The following is a 21,235-nucleotide window of genomic DNA, read 5'->3' as shown; positions in this document are numbered from 1 at the left end:
ATGGACTATGTTTCAAATGATGAATGTCTTAGTAGCTTTTATAGTGTCTAGCCCCCAAGCTTTACACAAAGTAAGTTCTTAATAAATATTTGTTGAATTGAACTATCTCAGTAGTATTCCCTTTATCAGAACTGACTAAAGGTCAAAGTTGTTGTAAAATTATCTTGATGCCATAGGACCCTAGTTTCTTTTCATGAGGATTTAATTCTAATTAACCAGATAATGTCCAAACATGCTTCAAGTTAATTTACAAAAGCAGCCTAGAACTTGGATGTTATTTAAAAATTAATGGTTTCAAACAATGGACATTGAAGAGAATCTCCCTAATTTCTAAAGTGAACTTAAAATACAGCATTTTTGAACCTAGGTATAAACCAAGAGAAAAATGAACTGAAAAGATGATGAACTATTAAAAAGACTTGCATGTTAAAAGACTTAGAATTTCTGTAACGTTACCTAATAAATGGCACCCTCAGGTCATTCATGGAATGAAGAGGTGCATATACTCCTTGCTCATCCCACCACCTGTGAGCCAGGGCCAGGAAGGTTTTCATCTCACTGCTGTCTACAGTGGTTCGAGAAGTACTGTACAGTCTTGTCCAAGGGTATCTAAGAGGTCAAAAGGAAGAGCCAGGCAAAAACTGGTTTTAAAAATGTAACATGAGTATAGTATGTACAAAGATATACTAATTTATAACTTATTAGATTCTAAATACATGTATTACTCATTTTTGATGCTTCAAAACCAAGTTTCCTTATAATCACACTGCTTAAAACACATTTTATTCACAGATGAAACAATTAATTTGCTTTTGAAGTAAGTTACACTGAAAATGAAACCACAAAACTTGGCCTTCTGGGTCACATCCTATGTAATAAAAGCCCAGCAACCGAACAGTGGAACAACCAGAACGACCGGTCGACCAGTCGCTATGACGCACACTGACCACCAGGGGGCAGACGCTCAATGCAGGAGCTGCCCCCTGCTGGTCAGTGCGCTCCCACAGTGGGAGCAACGCTTGGCTGACCGGGATTAGTGGTGCTCCCACAGCGGGCCGATCCCCGCAGGCCACGCCCCCCACCAGTGCACGAATCCTGTGCACCAGGCCTCTAGTTTAATACTAATAATAATAGTAGTAGTAGTAGTAGTAGTAGTGGTAGCAATAATTATTTATTGAGTACTTACTAAATGCTGTTACTATTTAAGAATTCAACATATGTCAGATCATCTCACCTAAACTTCCCGGCAACTTTACAAGGTAGGTACATACTACTATTATCTCACTAGTAGAAATTCTGCACTCGGGGGAGGTCCCTCAGTCCGGCCTGTGCCCTCTTGCAGTCTGGGAGCCCTCAGGGGATGTCCAACTGATGGCTTGGGCCTGCTCCCCATATCAGTCAGACATTCTTAACACTGTCATGGAGGCGGGAGAGGTTCCCACCACTGCCACTGCGCTCACCAGCCATGAGCCTGGCTTCTGGCTGAGCAGCGCTCCCCCTGTGGGAGCGCACTGACCACCAGGAGGCAGCTCCTGCATTGAGCATCTGCCCTCTGGTGGTCAGTGCATGTCATAACGACCAGTCATTCATCATCGGGCGGAAACTGGCTCTCCGACATCCCCCAAGGGGTCCTGGATTGCAAGAGGGTGCAAGCCAGGCCACTGGTGCACGATCGGGGCTGGGGAGGGATGCAGAAGGTTGACCAGCCAGGGAGGAACCGCAGGACGGCTCCAGGGTATGTCCAATCCATCTCACTCAGTCCCAATCAGCCGGAATACAGCAGCAATCTAACCTACCATTTGGAGCATCTGCCCCCTGGTGGTCAGTGCACGTCATAGCGACTGGTCGACCAGTTGAAGTGTCTGCCCCCTGGTGGTCAATGCACATCATAGTGAGAGGTTGAGCGGCCTTAGCATATCATTAGCATATTACACTTTGGTTGAACGGCTGACTGGATGACTGGACACTTAGCATATTAGGCTTTTATTACATAGGATTATCTCTATTACACAGATAAGAAAAGGGAAACTTAGAGAGATTAAGTAGTAGAATCAGGATTTGAAGCCAAATGCCTCCATCTTCTTTTTTTCATTTTGACTGCTATCGTCCTAGTCCAAGCTCCCATCATGTCCTATGTTAATCATTATCCTAGCCTGATTAGCCCGACTGCTTCCTACTTCACCCTCCTCCAATCTGCTCTCCATAACTATCTACTTCTCTCCTCATCCTCCCCACTTCAGCTACTTGAGCCTTCTTTTAGTTCTTTGAACTGACCATGTTTTCTTCTTTCTCAGGTACTTTGTATGTTGATACCTCTCCCTGAAACATTATTCTCACACTACTAGAAGCCTGGTGCATGAATTTGTGCATGGGTGGGGTCCCTCTGCCTGGCCAGCGATCGGGGCCGATTGGGGAGGGACTGCAGGAGGTTGGCTGTCCACAGGAGGTTGGCTGTGGAAATGCACTGACCACCAGGGGGCAGCTTCTGCATTGAGCATCTGCCCCCCTGGTGGTCTGTGCATCGTCATAGCGACTGGTCGACTGGTCGTTAGATCAACCTGTCATAATGGTCACTAAGGCTTTTATATATCTATAGATACCCATTCCTTCCTCTGTAAACCCATTTAATTCCTTCTCTTCTTTCATCTCTTAGTTAGAATGGAATGTTATCTAAGAAGTCTTCCCCCATTCAAAACTGGGTCATATTCCCCTATTTTAAGTCCTATACATCTTTATACTACTTCTATGTGGTTATTTGATCTGGTCTCCCCACTAACACATAAGTACTATGAGGGTAAAGCATGGACTGTCTCGCTTACCATTTTATTCCTAGTGACTAATACATTTCCTGGAACACAGCTGGTGCTCAAATGAATAATCTGAGACCAGAGCCCAAGACAAGCATATAGTTAATCTAATTTTTTTTTTTAATCAGATGGGATCTAACAAGGCCTACACAGGAATCAGACAGAAGACGACACCAAGTTTCATGTCAAAGTACATGATAGGAAAATCCTCCAAAGATTCTTGGGTAAAAGAAAATAGGTTGTAATGATAAAATAGGTAATGCCATTCAAATTTTTATTATGTTTTTCTTAACTATATAGAATACATTCTATATGGATTACTTCTTATCCTTTTAAGAGCTAAATATCACTCTTCTTTAATATTATGTTATGACAGTCACCCTCCTTTTCCATGCTTCATCCAAAGACTCAGTAATCAAGGACTAACTTACACTAGGTAACAGTAGGTGATTGCTCAGTTGACTATAAGAATGATTTCACATACACCCAACCTTAAAGGAGATAGCTCATTCAAAAGTAGAAGTATGCACTCACACCATAACGCTATGCAATATTTTTTTACAAGGTTAGATGTTGGTTTATAAAATAAGAATACAGAAAGACTTTGATTCAATCTTACCTAAAATGTATACTTACCAACCTTATCATACTATTTATATTACACCCAAATAATTTATAATTTCAAGCACTGCATTATTTGTGTTCTGTCATAAGGATATTATGAGGAAGTAAAAAGTACTTCTCCAAGTAATATAGTCTTATATTAAAAATAAAATCTATCTCTGAATATGGATAAAGGGTATACACTAGATATTATTTTACAATTTTTCTGTGGGTTTGACATATTCCGAATTTAAAAGTTGCTGCAAAAATAAGAATATGTAGAGAGAAACCAAGATGGCGGCATAGATAATCACCTATACTTGCTGCCTCTCACAACCACATCAAAACCACAACTAAACAGCAGAACAACTACCACCCAGAATTGCGGGAAAGCTGGCTGCGTGGAAGTTCTACAACTATAGAGGTGAAGAAAGCGTATTGAGACCGATAAGAGGTGCGAAGGCACGGAAAGTGCTGGCACCTGGATGTGCTGCTCTTTAAACCGGGAGATACAAGCTCCCACTTGCTCTGAACTCCAGTTCCGGGTGAGACTCTGGGGGACTCAGGCACATATAGGGTGAAACTGGACTGTCTGGCATCGGGACAGGAACGCAAGGGCAGCTTACTCTTAGAGGTGCTCCACAGCGATCATTGTTCCTGCACAGGGGCACAGGACACGGAGAACTTGTGACTTCTCTGGTTCAGAGCAGCCATTGCTGTTTGCTCCACACTGGTGATTCCCAGAGACCCCGCCCCACCCAATTTACAACCCCACCCAAGCTGTGAGCATTGGCTTTTGCATATGAATGGCCTGTCCTTTCACCTAAAACAAACTTCAGCTGGGTTAGAGAGCCCCAGAGATTCCAAAAGAAGGCCCACTACCTGGCAGCAGCAGTGGCCTTCCTTCACAGCTGGGCCTCAGCTGGGCACTTCCCAACCGCATACAAAGAGGAGGAATCTGCAGATGTCTCTGTAGCTCCTGCTGAGAGGCCCCAGACAGTGGCTGACCTTGCACCTCCTTGGAGATCCAAGAGCCAGTGTACCCAGTGGTCAGAGTGAGACCATACCGGATTACAACTCTTCACATCCACAAGAGACACACTCAAAAGGCAGACTCAGTGAGCACCAGAGCCCCACTGAAGCAAGTCCTGCCCCATAAGGGTGTCTCCTGTGCAACAGATCTTCCAGTGTAGACACAGCTGGTCATCACAGCCAATTGGCCTGGGGGTCAATTCCTCCCAGTGATACCAACAGTAATCAAGGGTTAACTACAACAAGACTGTGCAAACAGCCCACAAAGGGGTGCACCAAGAGCGTCTACCTCAGGTGACTGGGGAGGCTGAGCCACTGGACCCTATAGGACACCAACCACACAAGGCCACTCTATCAACTCAAGGAGACTTAGCAACTACCCAGTACATAGAAACAAAAACAGGGAAGCAGCCAAAATGTGGAGACAAAGAAAAAAGTCACAAATGAAAGAAATGGATGAAAGCAAAATACTTGATATACAGTTCAAAACCACGGTTATAAGGTTACTCAAGAATCTTCTAGAAACCTCTGAGAAATTTAGTGAGACCCTCAAGGATATGAAAAAGGACCAACTAGAAATCAAGCATACACTGACTGAAATAAAGAATAATATACAGAGATCCAACAGCAGACTAGAGGATCCCAAGAATCAAGTCAAAGATTTGAAATACAAAGAAGCAGAAAACACCCAACTGGAAAAGCAAAAAGAAAAAAGAATCCAAAAATATGAAGATAGTGTAAGGAGCCTCTGGGACAATTTCAAGCGTACCAACATCCGAATTATGGGGGTGCCAGAAGAAGAGAGAGAGCGAGATATTGAAAACCTATCTAAAGAAATAATGACAGAAATCTTCCCCCACCTGGTGAAAGAAATAGACTTACAAGTCCAGGAAGCACAGAGAACCCCAAACAAGAGGAATCTAAAGAGGACCACATGAAGACACATCATAATTAAAATGCCAAGGGCAAAAGACAAAGAGAGAATCTTAAAAGCAGCAAGAGAAAAACAGTTAGTGGGAGGTGGAAAAATGGCAGCGGAATAGACAGACGTGTTTCGAGCCTTGTCCCAGAGCAGATAGAAAGAACAGCTGAGGGTCACATGGGGAGTGTCTGTTGGAGAGTTAAGGGACAGCTATACTCCAGGAGAAGGTGGGAGACTGCTGGACGGGGGTCCCCTGACCGGGCAGCCCCCACTGCTGCCGGGTTCCCTCCCAGAGCCACCGGCTTGGACGTGGAGACCGTGCCATCTTGAAGGGTAAAGTGGATGTTATTGGAAACCTGAAAATCTACAACTGCGGCACCCACCAAACAGCTGCAAACCGCAGAGCACGAGTCCCCAATTGGCGCAAACACACGGATTCAGAGAAGCTCTACACTCCACCACGGAAAGGTCAGATTTAGCCTGGGATAATGTGAGGTCTCTGGTCCCGGCAGGACAGGAAAACGGGCGCACTGCCAGAGCTCGAGGACCGGGGGAAGTCTGCACCTAGAAAAATCCATTGATGTTGGGGCTGGCGTGATCTGTGAATGTGGAAGGGGGTCCTCAGAGCTGCTAACAGAGGGGATCTCTAAAAAGCAACCCATTTTGATCTGAAGGGGATTGTGCAGGCTTACGCGCAGACCTGGAGTTCACACACTCGCACTTTCTCCTCTTTCAATCCTTGCTTCTGATTACTGAGCCCAATACATAGGATCACCCAGTTGGGGACACCCTAGGAGACTGCAGGGGAAAGTTGTTTTTCTAAAACCTGGGGATTAGAGCAGGGAGGGACCATCAGAGAACCAGATCTGGGGCAGCCCACTCCCACAAACCGGTATTGAGTGCCACAGGGAAAGCAGGATCTAAGCACAGGATAGAGAGGACCTATACACCCGGAAGTCAACCCAGTAACACTGCCATCTAGGGGCTGAATCACAAATTGACTCTCATGTAATCACAAATTAAGGAATACAAGAAAGTAAGACACACTGCCTGCTTAAAAATCAGGACTGGCTTACAACACTGAGGAGCAGTGGAATGCAGGGCACTGCATTTTATTTTTGTCTAAAATTTGCTTTATTATTTTTTTTCTTTTTCATCTTTTACTTAAGAAACTAATTTTTTCTTTTTTCCTCACTTGATTTTACCTTTTTAATTATTACATTTTTATTTTCAATCAGTATTATTACTACTACTATTTTACATTTTTTTTAAAAAAGTGTCATTTTATTTTCCCTTTATTTGACTTTAAGATTTGTGTTCTACATTCTATTTTCATCTTTCCTTTACCACCATTCTACTCCATCTCAACTCTACCTTTATGCCATCACTCTCTTCCTAACTTTTGCCCTTTTGTTGTCCTCTTTCTCTTACCCTTTTCCTGCTTTAGATTTTCCCTATTCTTTCTTTTTACCCCGTTAAAATTTCACCCTATTTATACATCTAATTTCCAATCCCCTGCTCCTAGTTCATATACACCTCTCTCTTCTCTGTCTTCACTATCCAAAAAATTGTTTTTCTCTCTGTCCTTTTGTTGTTGTTTCCTTGAATGTTGATTATATCGATTTTTTATACTTGTTTGTGAGATTGTTTTACTTATTCTTTTTGTTGTTTTGTTTGTTTTTATTTTTGTTTGCTTTGTTTTTTGCATATCTTTTTCCTCGCCTCGCTTGATATTAATTGTTGTTTGTAGTTTGTATTCATCTCCAGGTACTTGTTCCTGGCATTTGCTGGGATTAGTGGCTGTTCTATTGGAGTTTTCCCCCCATATATACAGTTTGTTTCCCTTTTATTTCTTATTTTATTTCTTTTCTCTCTTACTTTTTTTTTTTCCTTTTCCCAATTTCATTTTGGCACTCCTTTCTTTTTTTTTTTCTCTCTTCTTCTTTCTCTCCTATCCCCTAATTTGCCTTTCTCTGGTGGTCACCTTTACTTGGGGTTATTAATATTGTGAATACATTTCTATTCAGTGCCTTGTGTGTGGTACCTGGTTGTGTTGTATTTTGTACCTTTAAATCAACACATGAGAGAGAGAACTACATAACCAGACACCCAGAGAAGAGAGACCATGGGGAGACAAAGAAACTGCCCGCATATGAAAGAAAAGCAGGCATCACCAGAAAAGGAAGTAAATGAAATGGAGGCAAGCAACCTGCCAGAGAAAGAATTCAGAGAAATGGTCATAAGGTGGCTGAAAAGAATGGAAGACAAATTGGACAATATGAGTAAGAACCAAGAGGAAATGAAGAAGAACCAAGAAGAAATGAAAAATGACATCGCTGCTGTAAAGAACTCAATAGAAAGCATCAAGAGTAGCCTAGAAGAAGCAGAGGACCGCATCAGTGAGCTAGAAGACAAGGTAGGAAAAATTACCCAAGTAGAGCAGCTTCTAGAAAAAAAAAATTAAAAAGCAGGAGGAGAGCCTAAGGAAACTTTGGGACAACACAAAACAAAACAACATCCTGAAAATAGGGGTTCCAGAAGGAGAGGAAACTGAGCAAGGAATAGAAAACTTGTTTGAAGAAATAATGACAGAAAATTTCCCTGATATAGGGAAGAAAAAACCCACACAGATCCAAGAAGCTCACCGAGTCCCAAGCAAAATGAACCCCAAACGACCGACGACAAGGCACATTATATTTAAATTGGCAAATACCAACAACAAAGTAAGAATCTTAAAAGTGGCCAGAGAGAGACAGAAAGTTACCTACAAAGGAACCCCCATCACACTAGCGACTGATTTCTCAACAGAAACTCATCAGGCCAGAAGGGAATGGAATGAAATATACAAAGTCATGCAAAGGAAGGGTCTAAATCCAAGAATACTGTACCCAGCAAGGCTATTAATCAAAATTGAAGGTGAAATCAGGAGCTTCACAGACAAAAAAGGACTAAGGGAATTTATTACGACCAAACCAGCAATGCAAGAAATGCTAAAAGGTCTGCTGTAAAAAAAAGAAACAGGAAGCGAAGAAGGAACACCGGGGTAAAGAATAAAAATGGCAACAAATAAGTACCTATCAATAATAACTTTAAATGTAAATGGATTAAATGCCCCAATCAAAAGACATAGGGTAACGGATTAGATAAGAAAACACGACCCATATATCTACTGTCTATAACCCACCTCAGAAAAAAGACACACACAGACTGAGGGTGAAGGGATGGAAAAAGGTTTTTCAGGCAAATGAAAATGAAAAAAAAGTGGGGGTAGCAATACTTATATCTGACAAATTAGATCTCAAAGTGAAGGACATAACAAGAGGTAAGGAAGGCTACTTCATAATATAAAGGGAGCAATCCAACAACAAGAAATAGCCCTGGTGAACATATATGCACCTAATACAGGAGCACCCGAATACATAAAAAAACTCCTGGAGGATATCAAAGGAAAAATTGACAGCAATACAATCATAGAAGGAGACTTTAATACCCTACTATCACCATTGGACAAATCCTCTAAACAAAAAATCAGCAAAGAAACATCAATCCTAAATGATTCAATAGACCAGGTGGAATTAATTGACATCTTCAGAATATTTCACCCCAAAGCCACAGAATATACATTCTTCTCAAGTGCACATGGGTCATTTTCAAAGATAGACCACATGCTGGGTTATAGGCAAAGTCTCTTCAAATTCAAGATGATAGAAATCATATCAAGCATCTTCTCAGATCACAGTGGCATAAAACTGGAAATCAACTACAATAAAAACAATCCAAAAAAATAAAACACATGGAGACTGATCAGCATGCTATTAAACAATGAATGGGTTACCAGAGACATCACGGAAGAAATAAAAAACATCATGGCAACAAATGACAATGAAAACACAACAATCCAAAGTCTATGGGACACAGCAAAAGCAGTCTTGAGAGGGAAGTTCATAGCTCTACAAGCCAAACTGCAAAAAACAAGAAACAATGGTAATAAAATACCTAACGCTATAACTCAAAGAGTTAGAAAGAGAACAACAAGAAAAGCCCAGTGTAAGCAGAAGGAAGGAAATAATAAAGATCAGAGCGGAGATAAACGACATTGAAACAAACAAAAAAAATAAAAAAGATCAACAAAACCAAGAGCTGGTTCTCTGAAAGGATAAACAAGATTGATGAACCTCTAGCCAGGCTCACCAAGAAGCAAAGAGACAGGACCCAAATAAACAAAATCAGAAATGAAAGAGGTGAAATAACAACAGACCCCACTGAAATACAAAGGATTGTTAAAAAATACTATGAACAACTCTATTCCAACAAACTGGACAACCTGGAGGAAATGGACATATTCCTAGAAAAATATAACCTTCCAAAACTCAATCAGGAAGAATCTAAACATCTCAATAGGCCAATAACTGTGGAAGAAATTGAAGCAGTCATCAAAGAGCTTCCAGCAAACAAAATCCCGGGGACAGACAGCTACACAGGGATGTTTTACCAAACATTCAAGAAAGAACTAAAACCTATCCTCCTCAGACTATTCCAAAAAATTCAAGAGGAAGGAACACTTCCAAGCTCCTTCTATGAAACCAGCATCACCCTAATACCAAAACCAGATAAATACAACACAATAAAAGAGAATTACAGGCCAATATCCCTCATGAACATAGATGCCAAAATCCTCAACAAAATTCTAGCAAATCGGATCCAGCACGACATCAGAAAGATCATATACCATGACCAAGTAGGATTTATGCCAGGAATGCAAGGATGGTACAATATCTGCAAATCAATAAACGTGATACATCACATAAACAAATTGAGAGAGAAAAATCACATTCATATCAATTGATGCAGAAAAAGCATTTGACAAAATCCAATACCCTTTCTTGATAAAAACTCTCAACAAGGTGGGAATAGAAGGATCATACCTCAACATAATAAAAGCTATATATGATAAACCCAAAGCTAACATCATACTCAATGGGCAAAAACTAAAACCATTTCCCCTAAGAACAGGAACAAGACAGGGATGCCCACACTCACCACTCCTGTTCGACCTAGTACTGGAAGTATTAGCCATTGTAATTAGACAAGAAGAAATAAAAGGCATCCAAATTGAAAAAGAAGAAGTAAAGCTGTCCTTATTTGCAGATGACATGATATTATATGTAAAAAAACCTGAAAGACTCTATCAAAAAACTAACAGACTTAATAAATGAATTCGGCAAGGTAGCAGGATACAAAATTAACGCCAAGAAATCTATGGCATTTCTATACACCAATAGTGAACTTACAGAAAGAGAGACTGAAAAAGCAATCCCATTTACCATTGCACCAAAAAAATTAAGATACCTAGGAATAAACTTAACTAAGGAAGTAAAAGACCTATATGTGGAAAACTACATGACACTGAAAAAGGAGACAGAGGAAGACATAAACAGAGGGAAGAACATACCATGTTCATGGATTGGGAGAATCAACATCATTAAAATGTCCATACTACCCAAAGCAATCTATATATTCAATGCACTCCCCATTAAAATATCAACGGCATATTTCACAGACCTAGAAAGAACTCTCTGGAATAAAAAAAGACCCCAATATCCACAGCAAGCCTGAGAAAGAAGAACAAAGTAGGTGGGATCTCAATACCAGATTTCAAGCTGTATTACAAAGCCACTCTTCTCAAAACTGCCTGGTACTGGCACAAGAACAGACATATAGATCAATGGAATAGAACAGAGAACCCAGAAATCAACCCAAATCACTACTCTCAATTAATATTTGACAAAGGAGGCATGAACATACAATGGAGTCAAGACAGTCTCTTCAATAAATGGTGTTGGGAAAATTGGACAGATACATGCAAAAAAATGAAACTAGACCACCAACTTACACCATACACAAAAATAAACTCAAAATGGATCAAGAACTTAAACATATGACAAGAAACCATAAAAATACTAGAGGAATCCACAGGCAGAAAAATCTCTGACATATGCCGAAGCAATTTCTTCACTGATACTGCTCCTAGGGCAATGGAAACTAAAGAGAAAATAAACAAATGGGACTACATCAAAATAAAAAGCTTTTGCACAGCAAAGGAGACCATCAATAAAAAAATAAGAAAGCCCACTGCATGGGAGAACATATTTGCCAATGATATCAACGATAAGGATTTAATCTCCAACATTTACAGGGAACTCATGCAGCTTAACAAAAAGAAGATAAACAACCCAATCAAAAAATGGGCAACTGATCTAAATAGACACTTTTCGAAAGAAGACAGAAGGAAAGCCAAGAGACATATGAACACACGCTCAAAGTCACTAATCATCAGAGAGATGCAAATCAAAACAACAATGCAGTACCATCTCACACCTGTCAGAATGGCTATTATCAGCAAATCAACAAATGACAAGTGCTGGCGAGGATGTGGAGAAAAAGGAACCCTCGTGCACTGCTGGTGGGATTGCAGACTGGTGCATCCACTGTGGAGAACAGTATGGAGTTTCCTCAAAAAACTAAAAATGGAACTCCCATTTACCCAGTCATCCCACTTCTAGGAATATATCCCAAGAAACTAGAAACACCAATCAGAAAGGATATATGCACCCCTATGTTCATAGCAGCACAATTCACCATAGCTAAGATTTGGAAACAGCCTAAGTGCCCATCAGCAGATGAGTGGATTAAAAAACTGTGGTACATTTACACAATGGAATACTACGCTGCTGTAAAAAAGGAGTTCTTACCATTTGCAACAACATGGATGGAGATGGAGAGCATTATGCTAAGTGAAATAAGCCAGGCAGAGAAAGATAAATATCACATGATCTCACTCATTTGTGGAATATAATGAACAACATAAACTGATGAACAAAAATAGATCCAGAGACAGAGAAACATCAATCAGAACATCAAACCTCAGGGAAGGTAGGGGCGGGTGGGGGTAAGGGGGAGAGATCAACCAAAGGACTTATATGCATGCATGTAAGCCTAATCAATGGACACAGACAACAGGGGGGTGGGGGAATAAATGGGAGGTGGGTGGTAATGAGGGAATAAGGACACATATGTAATACCTTAATCAATAAAGAAATTTAAAAAAAATTAAAAAAATAAACCTACGCATGGCTTTGGAATGCAAAAAAAAAAGAAAGTAAAGAAAGAAAGAGAGTAGAGAAACCAAGATGGCGGCATAGGTAAGCACCTAAACTTCTGCCTCGCAAAACAATTTCAAAACTACAACTAAAAGACAGAAAGGACACCATCCAGAACCACAGGAAAGCTGGCTGAGTGAAAATTCTACAACTAGAAGGAAAGAGAAAAGCTCACAGAGAACTGGAGGTACGGCAAAGGGTCTTTGTGCGTGCAGAGGGAAGGGCGGCTGAGAGCCTGGCTGACTTTCTCTGGCGGAAGGGGGAAGGAAGCCCCCGACCGCACTGAACCCCAGTTCTGACTGCACTGAACCCCAGTCCCGGGTGAAACCCCGTGGACCCAGGCTCATACAGGGGGAGTCTGGACTGTCAGGTAGAGAGAAAGGCACCCGGAGACTTGGAGACCTGGGGGAGACCCCGGGGAGCCCCGGCGTGCCAGTGTGCACAAAGGCTGCGAAGGTTGCCACAGGCTTTCCCTAGCAGAAGGGAGTCAGAAGCTCCTGACTGCACTGAACCACAGTTCTGACTGCACTGAACCCCAGTTCCAGGCGAGCCCCTGGGGACCCACGCTCTTACGGGGGGAATCTGGACTCTCGGGCGGAGACTCGGGAGCTGGGGAAGGCAGAGGTCTGAAGGTGCGCGCGTGCCAGTGCGCACAAAGGCTGCAGAGGTTGCCACAGGCTTTCCCTAGTGGAAGGGAGCCAGAAGCTCCTGACTGCACTGAGCCCCAGTTCTGAATGCACTGAACCCCAGTTCCAGGCGAGCCCCTGGGGACCCATGCTCTTGCGGGGGGAATGTGGACTCTCGGGCAGAGACTCGGGAGCCAGGGAAGACAGAGGTCTGAAGGTGCACGCGTGCGCGCACAAGGGCAACGCTGACTGGAAGCCAAGACTGTCTGCTCCGCCCTAAGACTCCACCCCATCCAAGCTGAGCACAGTGGCTATTGCAATTTGGCAAGTCTAATCCTATAAGGGTGTCTCCAGCACTGAACTTCTCCCAGCATAGACACAGCTGATCCTTACAGCCAACTGGCCTGGAGGTCAATTCCTCCCAGTGATACCAACAACAATCAAGACTTAACTACAACAAGGCTGTACACACAGTCCACAAAGGGGTGCACCAAGAGTGTCCTCCTCAGGTTAACTGGGGAGGCTGACCCACTGGGCCATATAGGAAACCTAGCACACAAATCTACCCTACCAACTCAGGGAAGCAGTGAAAATGCGGCGTCAAAGAAACAGATCACAAACGAAAGAAATGGAGGAAAAGAAATGACTGGATATAGAATTCAAAACCACTGTTATAAGGCTTTTCAAGAATATCCTAGAAAAGGCCGATAAATATAACGAGACCCTCGAAGAAATGAAAAAGGACCAACTAGAAATTAAACATACACTGACTGAAATAAAAAATATTATATAGAGACCCAACAATAGACTAGAGGAACACAAGAATCAAGTCAAAGAATTGAAATACAAAGAAGCAAAAAACACTCCACCAGAAAAGCAAAAAGAAAAAAAAATCCAAAAAGTTGAAGATAGTGTAAGAAGACTCTGGGACAACTTCAAGCGTACCAACATCAGAATTATGGAGGTGCCAGAAGAAGAGAGAGAGCAAAATATTGAAAACCTATCTAAAGAAATAATGACAGAAAACTTCCCCCACCTGGTGAAAGAAATAGACTTACAAGTCCAGGAAGCGCACAGAGCCCCAAACAAAAGGAATCCAAAGAGGACCACACCAAGACACATCATAATTAAAATGCCAAGAGCAAAAGACAAAGAGAGAATCTTAAAAGCAGCAAGAGAAAAACAGTTAATTACCTACAAGGGAGCACCAATACGATTGTCAGCTGATTTCTCAATAGAAACTATGCAGGCCAGATGGGAGTGGCAAGAAATATTCAAAGGGATGAATAGCAAGAACCTACAACCAAGATTACTCTACCCAGCAAAGCTATCATTCAGAATTGAAGGTCAGATAAAGAGTTTCACAGATAAGAAAAAGCTAAAGGAGTTCAGCACCACCAAACCAGGATTACATGAAATGCTGAAGGGTATTCTTTAAGAAGAGGAGGAAGAAGAAAAAAGTAAAGATAAAAATTATTGCCAAAACCGGTTTGTTCAGTGGATAGAGCGTCGGCCTGCGGACTGAGGGGTCCCGGGTTCGATTCCGGTCAAGGGCATGTACCTTGGTTGCAGGCACATCCCCACTGGGAGGTGTGCAGGAGGCAGCTGATCGATGTTTCTCTCTCATCGATGTTTCTAGCTCTCTATCCCTCTCCCTTCCTCTCTGTAAAATATCAATAAAATATATTTTAAAAAAAATTATGAACAACAAGTACATATCTATCAACAAGTGAACCTTAAAATCAAGTGAATTAAAAACCTGAGGAACAGAATAATCTGGTGAATATAATAGAATCAGGGGCATAGAAAGGGAGTGGACTGATCATTCTCAGGGGAAAGGGGTATGGGGGTTCAGGAAGAGACTGGACAAAAATCATACACCTATGGATGAGGACATTGCGGGGGAGGTAAGGGCAGAAGGTGGAGTGGAAACCGGGTGGAGGGGAGCTATGGGGGGAAAAAGGAGAAACAATTGTAATAATCTGAATAAAGATTTATTTAAAAAAAAAAAAAAGAAAGAAAGAAAGAAAGAAAAACAGTTAGTTACCTACAAGGGAGTACCCATACAACTGTCAGCGGATTTCTCAACAGAAACTATGCAGGCCTGAAGGGAGTGGCAAGAAATATTCAAAGTGATGAATAGCAAGAACCTACAACCAAGATTACTCTACCCAGCAAAGCTATCATTCAGAATTGAAGGGCAGAGAAAGATCTTCATAGACAAGAAAAAACTAAAGGAGTTCATCACCACCAAACCAGTATTATATGAAATGCTGAAGGGTATTCTCTAAAAAAAGGAAGAAAAAGGTAAAGATAAAAATTATGAACAACAAAGTGACAACAAATATATATCTATCAACAAGTGAATCTAAAAATCAAGTGAATAAAGAAATCTGGAAAACAGAATAAACTGGTAAATATACTAGAATCAAGGGCATAGAAAAGGAGTGAACTGACAATTCTCGGGGGGCAAGCGGGTGTGGGGGGTGCGGGAAGAGATTGGACAAAAATCTTACACCTATGGACGAGGACAATGCGGGGGGGTAAGAGCATGGTGTGGGGTGGGAACCGGGTGGAGGGGAGCTATGGGGGGAAAATAGAGGAACAACTGTAATAATCTGAACAATAAAGATTTATTAAAAAAAAGAATATGTAGCCGAAACCGGTTTGGCTCAGTGGATAGAGTGTCGGCCTGCGGACTGAAGGGTCCTGGGTTTGATTCCGGTCAAGGGCATGTACCTTGGTTGCGGGCACATCTCCAGTGGGAGGTGTGCAGGAGGCAGCTGATCGATGTTTCTCTCTCATCGATGTTTCTAACTCTCTATCCCTCTCCCTTCCTCTCTGTAAAAAAATCAATAAAATATATTTAAAAAAAAAAAAAGAATATGTAGATAAATAAAAGTACCTTAATCAAATCATGTGAGCTATTAAATACTGACTGGGTTATTAAACACAACCAATACAAAACTATTATTTACATAATTATGTAACCATTTGCCACAGTAATGAATAAACTTACCTGTAACTTTTCATTGTATTCAAGCAGGCAAAAGTCATTCTATAGGATTTGAACCACATGATCCTGTATTTACTGAAAACCCATGGTTTAATTTGTAGAGTCCAACTGAGCTGATTCTCTAGATAGATTGGAAAAAAAATTAAATGTTTACAGAAAGCACAGTATGAATCCTTAATATACATGTACTTGAAGAAACTAAAAGGTGTTTTTTTTAATTTTGGATTTTATTCTAAAATATAAAATAAAGGTCTTGCATTCCACCATCTAACTCCAATCAGACATTTCTGAAATTGTAGTTGGCATAAGTATGCATATGTAAAAGTTTTTTCACACCATTAGTTTTTGCATCCACATTACGCTGCACAAAATTATAAAAAAATGATATTCAAATTAAAACTATATTACCTTTTAAGGGGAGAAATGAGGACATCTGTATTAGTGTCAACTATTAAATAGAGTAAAAAAAAAACTACATTACCTTTTAAACTAGGGTAATACTGATTCTGGGATTATATGTCAAAACTAGTTCAAATTCTGTCACTTCCATGTTAGCTACATAAAATGGACATATACATATGCTCAACACCCTTTACAGAAGAAAAAACTGTCGTATAAAACATTTTAAAATACCACTCATCTAGTCCATATATTCAAACTTACGTAGGAACCTGCTTTATGAGCTATTTACTCTGCTATAGAACATGCAACTGTTCAAAAGCATTTAGACAAAGTACACCTTATAGCAAAGAAAATTACCATGCTCATTACATTATGATAAGAAGGACAATCCCCCAAGAAACTAAACCAATCCTAAATGTGTATGTGCCAAACAAGGCTTTCAAAACATGTGAAGCAAAAATAGAACTAAGAGGAGAAATAAATCTATAACTATATTTGGAAACTTCAACACCCCTTTCTCAGTCAACAAGGATACAGAAGAACTGAATAACACCATCAACCAATAAGATCTAATTGAATTTTTTTAAGTTCTTACCTGAGGATATGTTTATTGATTTCAGAGGGGGAGGGTGGTGAGGAGGGAGAAACATTGATTGGTACACGCCACAACTAGGGATCGAACCCAAAACTTTGGTATGTGCCCTGACCAGAAATCAAACTCGTAACCTTTTTGATGTATGGGATGAAACTCCAATCAACTGAGCCACCCGGCCAGGGCACAATCTAATTGAAATTTATAAAACATTCCACCCAAACAAAAATAAAATGTACACTCTTTCAAGTATGTATGGAGCATTCATAATGATAGACCATATCCTGTAATATAAAAGAAAACTTCACAACTTTAAGAGACGTGAAATCATATAAACTATGTTCTCTGACTGTAGTGGACTCAAACTAGAAATAAATAACAGAAAGATAACATGAAAAGAACAAAACACTTAGGAATTAAACAACACAATTCTAAACAATCCATGAGTCAAGACCAAGTCTCAGGGAAACAAAACTGAAATAAATTAAAAGACACAATATAAAAAAATCTACAGACATAGTTAAAGCAGTATTTAAAGGGAAACTTATAGCACTAAATATACATATTAGAAAAAAAGGAAAGGTCTCAAGTCAACAATCTAAATGACCACCTCAACAAACTAGAAAAAGGAAAGTAAAGTAAACCCAAAGCAAGCAGATAAAATAAAATAATGATAAAAGTAGATATTAATGCCTTAGCTGGTTTGGCTCAGTGGATAGAGCATCAGCCTGTGGACTGAAGGGTCCCGGGTTCGATTCTGGTCAAGGGCACATGCTTGGGGTTGTGGGCTTGATCCCCAGTACGGGGTGTGCAGGAGGCAGCCAATCAATGGTTCTCTCTCATCATTGATGTTTCCATCTTTTTGTCCCTCTCCCTTCCTCTCTGAAATCAATAAAAATACATTTTTTAAAAAGGTACATACTGTACAATTCCATTTATATAGCACTGTTGAAATGACAAAATTCTAGTAATAAAGAACAGATCAGCAATTGCCAAGGGTTAAGGTTGGGGTTAGGGTCTGACTGTAAAGGAGTGGTACCTCGAAATTTCTTTGATTATGGAATAGCTCTGTATCCTGATTATGGTAGTTAATACACAAATTTCTACATGTGGTCACACACAAACACACACAGACAAATGTAAATGTGGCAAAATCCAAATTAGCTCTGTACTTTAGTTAATTGTTTTTATATTAATGTCAATTGTCGTTTTGACAATGTATTATAGTTAGGTTAAGATATTATCACTAAGGAATTGGTGAAGGGCATATGGAAATTTCTCTACTATCTTTGCAATTTCTTGTCTTAAATTATTTCAAAATAAAAATTTTATTGATTGATTTTAGAGAGAGAGAGAGAGGAAGAGGGAGAGAAGGATGCTGGGGAGAGAGAGAGAGGAAGGGAGAAATCCATTTGTTGTTCCACAAATTTATGCATTCATTGGTTGAGTGTTTTTGTGTTTGTTTGTTTGTTTGTTTTTTGGTAATCCTCACCTGAGGATATTTTTTCCATTGACTTTTAGAAAGAGTGGAAAGGAGGGAGAGAGGAGGTGGAGGGAGAGAAACATCAATGTGAGAGAGAGACATTGGTTGCCTCCCGCACATGCCCAACTGGCACTAGGCAACAAGCCTGCAAATCAGGCATGTGCCCTTGACCAGTAATCAAACCCGTGATCTTTGGATGCGGGTGGATGCTCTAACCACTGAAAAACACGGGTCAGGGCTCATTGGTTGATTCTTGTATGTGCCCTGACCGGGGATTAAACTCACAATCTTGGTGTGTAGGGATGACGCTCTAATCTGGCCAGGGCCAAAGTCAAAATAAAAGGTTTTAAATTAAAAGTACAAAGAGGCGCCCTAGCTGGTTTGGCTCAGTGGATAGAGCATCGGCCTGCGGACTGAAGGGTCCTGGGTTTGATTCTGGTCAAAGGGCACATGCCCAGGTTGCAGGCTCGATTCCCCAGTAAAGGGTGTGCAGGAGGCAGCCAATGAATGATTCTTTCTCATCATTGATGTTTCTGTATCTCTCTCCCTCTCCCTTCCTCTCTGAAATCAATAAAAGTATATTTTTTTAAAAAAGAAAGTACAAAGAGACTCACTACAAAGCATCTCTCTTATGCCTGACTCCAGTTATCCAGTTTCCCTCTCTGGAGGCAACCAATGTTACTAGATTTGTATGTAAGCTTCCAGCGATATTTTACACATATATAATTTTTGTTTATCAATTTCTCTTATTTTAATACAAAATATAACACAGTACACACATTCTTCTACACCTTACTTTTTTTTTTTTTACCTAACAATGTATTTTAGGAGGTTTTTTTCATAACAAAGAACATCCTTTTTTTAGGGCTGCATGGTAACCCATTATATGTGTATCTCATAATTTACTTGCACAGTCCCCTATTAATGGACATTTGTTTAGGTTATTTCTAATTTCTTGCTATTCCAAAAACATAAGACTGAATTTCATAAGTAATTTCATATATGTATGCATGTTTGAGAGTACCTGTAGATAAAATCCCAGGAATTGTGTCAAATGGCATGTGCACGTATTCATTAGTAATTGCCACTGAGAGATGTTTAAACCCATGGATAATAGATGAGAATTTCTAATGTTGGTTTCCCCACAGTGATAACACATTGATAGTCACCATGGAATGTGTTATCAAGTCTTTTTATCTTTGCTAATCTAATGGATAAAAATGGTATCTCCAAGTAGTGCTAATTATCATGAGTTTGTGTCTTTTCTTAAGTATAATGGTGTGATGGTCTGAATGTTTGTGTCTTAACCCGCCCCCCCCCCAAGTTCATATTGTAACCCCAAGGTGATGGCATCTGATGGGGCCTTTGCAAGGTGATTAGCTCATGAGGGTGGAGCCCTCATGACTGGTTTGGTGGCCTTATAAGAGATCCCAGAGGACAGAGCAAGAAGGCTCCATCTCTGAACCAGGAAGTGGGCTCTCACCAGACACAGAATCCTGGGTTTCCCAGTCTTCAGAACTATCAGAACTATATAAAAAAAAAATTCTGTAATTGATAAGTCAGCCAGCCTGTGGTATTTTATTACAGCAATTCCAAGACAAATGGTTGTTATTTATATTTCATGTCTTGTCTTCATCTGTACTACCTACCTGTCCTGGCCTAAAAAGTCTCCTCTCTCATCCCTTGTCACGCTCTGCCCTCATTTTCAGCTCTCCATCTACACTACTTTTCAAGGAACACTTGGCCGTTTCCCAGAAACCTCCTCACAGATATTCAAGCTGGTGCCTTTGGCCACTCTATCTGCTTCTAAAACTGGCCAACTCCTTCAAGACAACTCCCTACATACCTGTTTAAGAGGATTACTTGATCCCAAATATGTATTAGGTGCTCCTTCTATGTTCACTCCCAATATTTGGAAATAGTTATATTGTATTTTTTTCTAAATTCTGATTTTAAAAAACACGTTTACTGAAAAAAATTCCAAAAAGTATGATTAAATGATAGATCACCAACTCCACCACAGATAGTCACTACTAAAATTTTTATGTATCTCTAGTCTCTATCTCCATCTATATAGCTCTAAGTTCATAATACACACTGATTTATAACACTTTCCTAATACTATATCCTAATAATTTTTCCAGGTGGATACACATTGATTTAAATCATTCCTTTTTGTTTTTAAATCCTCACCCAAGAATATGTTTTTACTAGAGGCCTGGTGCACAAACTTCGTGCACTGGAAGGGGGCGTCCCTCAGCCAGCCTGCACCTTCTCGCAGTCTGGGACCCCTCGCTCCTTACCACCAACCTGCAGCAGAGGTGGGAGGCTCCCGCCACCACCGCTGCACTCACCAGCCATGAGCCCGGCTTCTAGCTGAGCGGGCGCTTCCCCTGTGGGAGCGCTCTGACCACCAGGGGCAGCTCCTGTGTTGAGCTTCTGGCCCTTGGTGGTCAGTGTGCATCATAGCCACAGGACATCCCGTTAGGCCAATATGCATATTAGGGTTTTATTATATAGGATTGATTTGAGAGAGGAAGGGGGGGGCAAGAGAGAGAGGGAGAGAGCTCCATTTGTTGCCTCCAGTAGATG

General features: G+C 40.7%; 1 protein-coding gene across 3 annotated transcripts in view; it reads right to left on the bottom strand.

Annotated features, from left to right (window-relative positions):
* COQ3 (coenzyme Q3, methyltransferase) overlaps nucleotides 1-21,235 on the bottom strand; it is a 37,291-nt gene that overhangs the window by 10,620 nt on the left and 5,436 nt on the right. For all 3 annotated transcript variants that reach the window (XM_080667071.1, XM_080667069.1, XM_080667070.1), the window contains exons 2-3: nucleotides 16,170-16,287; nucleotides 457-609 (exon numbers count right to left, since the gene is read on the bottom strand). In XM_080667071.1, coding sequence (XP_080523197.1) covers nucleotides 457-609; nucleotides 16,170-16,228 — 212 coding nt within the window. In that variant the 5' untranslated portion in view covers nucleotides 16,229-16,287. The remainder of the gene's footprint in view (nucleotides 1-456; nucleotides 610-16,169; nucleotides 16,288-21,235) is intronic.

The sequence above is a fragment of the Plecotus auritus genome (assembly GCF_963455305.1).
Source record: "Plecotus auritus genome assembly, chromosome: 4".
NCBI classification, from domain to species: domain Eukaryota; kingdom Metazoa; phylum Chordata; class Mammalia; order Chiroptera; family Vespertilionidae; genus Plecotus; species Plecotus auritus.
This window is presented reverse-complemented; position numbering and strand designations above follow the sequence as displayed.